Here is a 4,694-nt window from a genome sequence, read left to right as displayed (position 1 = left end):
GGAAGCAAAAATTTTATGAGAAATTTTTAGTAAACCCTTAAAGTGTTAAAAACAATATTCCCTCCTGTCAACTTACACGGTGGGGCAAGGCAATCGTCGAACTTTTAAGAAATTCATCTTCAAAATGATTCAATATGTTGAAAAGACCAGAAGGGGTATTCCGAATATTGAAACTGAAGCGGATATATAAAATTCTTAAATGTCTTTGTAAGTTAAGGTCATTTGTTTGAACTTTGAAAAGCATTCGTTAAAAGTGGAGTAACAAACATAAATTTATACTGCTGGAATACTGCAGATATGTCAATGAAACTTGGAAAAACAAACAAACAGATATACGTATTAAATCCATTTTGAAGCCATTACTCTGACGCATCTGAAAATAAGCTTTGTATTTTCATTTGCCCCAACTGCAACTGATATTTTTATAAAATATTTATATTTTTGCTTTAATAAATTTATTAGAAAAAAGAAATTAGCGCTGTATGAAATCGATAATTTTCATACCATGATAAGTGCTGTTTAGGAAAACTTCAAGCAACAATGTCTCATGACCACGAGTTTGGCATATGCCGAAATATTTTATTAAAATAATTTTGGCACAAAAAAAAAAATAGATATTCAAACTGCTTCGAAGGGCGAGGAGTGTGAAAAATGCTGTTTGAAAATAGTTATTGAAAATCCTTTTCATCGTTTTTTTTTTTTAAATTTCTATAGCTTATTTTTCAACTCCAAAAAATACACCATCTTAAGCTAATCAGGAGCAAGAAGTGGTCATAAAACATAATATTAGGAATATACACTCAGGTTTTTTTTTACGCGGTATTTCGTCCCGCGTAAAAAAAAACCCGCGTAAAAAAAAACCGCGTTAATTCGAAAATCCGCGTAAAAAAAACCGCGTTAATTCGAAAATCCGCGTAAAAAAAACCGCGTTAATTCGAAAATCCGCGTAAAAAAAACCTCGTTAATTCGAAAATCTGCGTAAAAAAACCCCAAATTTCGAAAATCCACGTAAAAAAAACCATTTTAATTAAAAAATTCGAGCAAAAAAGCATGTTACTAAAAAAATGCGAAAGAACCATGATTATTTAAAAATTTGCGTACAATGATAGTTTATTTTTAAGATAAAAAACAAAATCAATTAGATCGTCTGATGTCTCATGTCTCAGGTCTCATGTCTCATGTCTTAGGTCTCATATCCCAGGTCTCATGTCTCATGTCTCAGGTCTCATGTCTCATGTCTCATGTCTCAGGTCTCATGTCTCAGGTCTCATGTCTCAGGTCTCATGTTTCATGTCTCTGGTCTCATGTCTCATGTCTCAGGTCTCATATCTTAGGTCTCATGTCTCATGTCACAGGTCTCATATCTCAGGTCTCATGTCTCATGTCTCATGTCTCATGTCTCAGGTCTCATGTCTCAGGTCTCATATCTCAGGTCTCATGTCTCATGTCTCAGGTTTCATGTCTCATGTCTTAGGTCTCAGGTCTCAGGTCTCATGTCTCATGTCTCATGTCTCATGTCTCATGTCTCAGGTCTCAGGTCTCATGTCTTAGGTCTCAAGTCTCATGTCTCAGGTCTCAGGTCTCATGTCTCATGTCTCATGTCTCATATCTCAGGTCTCAGGTCTCATGTCTCATGTCTCAAGTCTCAGGTCTCATGTCCCATGTCTCAGGTCTCAGGTCTCATGTCTCATGTCTCAGGTCTCAGGTCTCATATCTCAGGTCTCATGTCTCAGGTCTCATGTCTCATGTCTCATGTCTCAGGTCTCAGGTCTCAGGTCTCAAGTCTCAGGTCTCAGGACTCAGATATCATGTATCACGTTCTTAGTCTCAGAGCTAAGATTTTCCCAACTACAAAAAGATTCTAAGTGTTTTCCTTTGAAAAACTCTTAGAATATTTTCTCTCAAAAACCGCGTTAATTCGAAAATCCGCGTAAAAAAAAACCGCGTTAATTCGAAAATCCGCGTAAAAAAAGCCGCGTAAAAAAAAACCGTGTAAAAAAAAACCGCGTAAAAAAAAACCTCAGTGTACTCAAAAAACTGCCCCGATTCACGCTATTGATCGGTTTTCAAAATTCTATCTCCATAGAGTGCTGCCGCTCTCATTTCAAAGTTGTTGGATCCTATTTATGATGTGGTTTGATTTCAAAAAATGCTTACAAAAATATAAGTTTGAACAAATTTTTACAAATTTCATTTATTTTTGGAAGGTGTAGCAAAGCGCACCGGGTCAGCTAGTTGTATTATAAAAATCATCCTCATGATTTTCATTATGGAATTGATTCTTTATGAAACATCTTAACCTTAAAAAATCTGCACAAAATTCTATAATTTTTGGGAGTATTATTTTACACTATTAAAACAGTAAGGACCGCGAGAAAAGCTAAGCCGCCAGACCCCAAAATTTCAGAAACCAATAGAATAAATTCTTCTAATTAAATATATATCAGTAGTTTTGAGTAAATTTAATTTATTTACATCAAAGATTAAAATTTGCAAATAGTTTGGAAGATTGGGCTTGTTTGATTTGAGTATAGACAAATTTTTGTTTAAGAAATGAAAGGCTCTCCTGGAAAACCTTATTTTATGTTCAAATTAACTAAGTTGTATCAACCAGACTCTTGAACAAATTCAAAAAAAAATTTCCACCGATGAAAGCGAATTTAGCTCACCTTTTAGGTTTAGGACCAATTTTCTAAAATTACGACTTAATTCGAAAACTTTAAATGCAAAAGTACATAAAAATGGATAATGATATAGTATAGTAACAGACATACTTTGTTTTATTTTTTTATTGTATTCGTGTATTGTTGGGCAACAAAAATAAGTAAAAATGAGTCACCAAACATCCCCCCCCCCCATGAGTCGGCTCTTCCTACGGCCTTGGTCTGTGTTATCTATTGACTAAGAGTTTAATCTTGACGCTTCATTCGGACTTATTATGTTCAGCTTGAATGTTGAGTTGAGAAAAAATTAGTTGTGGAGTTCGAGTTTGGATATCCTAAGGTTGTTTAAGATCAATTTAAGCTCGAATACATTGACTAACATTTCCTTAAAATCAACAAAAGATAGTTCAGTTAAGCAATTTTTATTATTTTATGTATTCAACTGAACTCAAAATATGTTCACGAAAAAAACGAAGACTAACCTCATTCAGTTTTCCACAAAATTGATCAGTATTGCAAAGTACTGATAGATGGTGTTGATGATCTGAAAACGAGTTGAATTTAGCCAAAGTAACAGTATTGCAACAACAGACACCTACCGCAACGAAAGTTTCCAAGTTAAGCTTCGAAAACCCTCCAACGGTGAGATCAATGGCATTCTGGCTTTTGTGAAGCAGGAAGTTCCACTCTCGACGTTCCTTCAGTGGCAATAGATACCACTTGACATCGTAGATGGCGTCTATCATGTGATTGTTCTGTAAAAATGATGGAAAAAATATAATCTGTGCTCGTAATTTCTCTTTTGATATAAATACTTTGACTGTGAAGATTGTTCCCAGCAAACAAAACTCTAGCAACTGGAAAAAAGCTCCAACTAGAAATGCATAGCCCGGTAAATAGTTGGTCGTGTAGCAGAGAAATAGCGAAATACTCATGCAAGAAACAGCAGAGACGATTTGTATGAAGTTGATGAAAAAATATCGCTCATCCAGCTCCGATTCGTAACTGTTAAAGAAAAGGGGGATACTCTTAACTCCACCGTTCATTTTTAACTTGCTCAAAGTAATACTTCTCAATTGAACCATGTTCTAAGAAGATGTCTCTCGTTTTCTTACGGATTGCTTGCTCGTCCCGGATTGGAGCTTCCAGAAGCACGTTCAATTCTTGGAGACTACCTTTGAAGACGTCAACCAGTGCTGCCAAATTAACGACGAAAAGTAAAATTGCTAAGTCTGCCGCGGACATACCGCTCAATCCCAGCCCAAGTACGAACAGCTGAAAGCCAAGAGTTAGAAAGTATCCCGTATGGGAATCCGCATTTATCCCCGGGAGAAGTGCGGTTAAAGGCAAGACTCTCTCGCCATAAACCACATAGATATAAATGGGGTACAGTGCGAATCCGAAGGCTGCACTCAGATATGTTGCTATTAGAAATTTTCCAACTAGAAAACTGTTTCTCATCAAATCCCTCAGGATGATTCGGTTCCACGGATGATTTGTCTGTTGTCGGTGAAAGTCTTCCAGGTACTTTATGCGGCCTTGGAAAAACTTCCGATGAACTAGAGCGCTGTAAAACTTGAAAAATCCTTGCACGCCAATACCAATAATGGCCAACGATTGCAGGATAAAGATATAATCCGGGTAGTAGTACCAGATCGTGTACGGAATGGTGACCATGTAGGTCGTCGTTGCCGTCAGTGACATCCAGGATCGGTAGTTGGGGCGGTAGTTTTCGGCTATTACATCCGCCCCAACGAAGGTAGCCATTCGACGGGCCAAGTCTCTGAACTCCAGAAAGATCTCCACGGACGTTTGGCTGCTTGTCATGGTGCCACGGAGTGAATGTTACTGTTGTATTACAAGGTTTATGTAAAACGTCCTCAGATAGTTGTTTAATTGCTGATGGTGAATATTTCATGATATTTACTGTAACTGAGAGGTGTTGATTCAGGATTATTTCATACTGGTTGAAAGTCTCACAATTGATGATTGATGACTTCTGTTTAATTAAAGCGTTTTACATCGAGCTAA

At 36.7% G+C, this 4,694-nt stretch overlaps 1 protein-coding gene across 1 annotated transcript; it reads right to left on the bottom strand.

Moving 5' to 3' along the window:
• Nucleotides 1-3,150: 3,150 nt before the first annotated feature.
• On the bottom strand, nucleotides 3,151-4,490 carry LOC129753688 (putative odorant receptor 83c). Its single transcript, XM_055749534.1, has 4 exons — nucleotides 3,733-4,490; nucleotides 3,479-3,668; nucleotides 3,263-3,418; nucleotides 3,151-3,207 (listed from the first exon to the last, which is right to left on the bottom strand). The coding sequence occupies exons 1-4, from the start codon at nucleotides 4,488-4,490 to the stop codon at nucleotides 3,151-3,153; spliced, it is 1,161 nt and encodes a 386-aa protein (XP_055605509.1).
• Nucleotides 4,491-4,694: the final 204 nt, after the last annotated feature.

The sequence above is a fragment of the Uranotaenia lowii genome, chromosome 3 (genome assembly GCF_029784155.1).
Source record: "Uranotaenia lowii strain MFRU-FL chromosome 3, ASM2978415v1, whole genome shotgun sequence".
NCBI classification, from domain to species: Eukaryota; Metazoa; Arthropoda; class Insecta; order Diptera; family Culicidae; genus Uranotaenia; species Uranotaenia lowii.
The sequence above is the reverse complement of the archived record's forward strand: the minus strand, read 5'-3'. Positions and strand labels throughout refer to the sequence as shown.

What these genes read in the sequence shown, in the direction of transcription:
- LOC129753688 (XM_055749534.1), bottom strand. Translation starts at nt 4,490, where the DNA reads ATGACAAGCAGCCAAACGTCCGTGGAGATCTTTCTGGAGTTCAGAGAC. An exon ending in GAACATGGTTCAATTGAGAA is followed by an intron (nt 3,669 to 3,732) that starts GTATTACTTTGA and finishes TTTCTTTAACAG; the next exon opens with TTACGAATCGGAGCTGGATG. An exon ending in ACTTGGAAACTTTCGTTGCG is followed by an intron (nt 3,208 to 3,262) that starts GTAGGTGTCTGT and finishes ACTCGTTTTCAG; the next exon opens with ATCATCAACACCATCTATCA.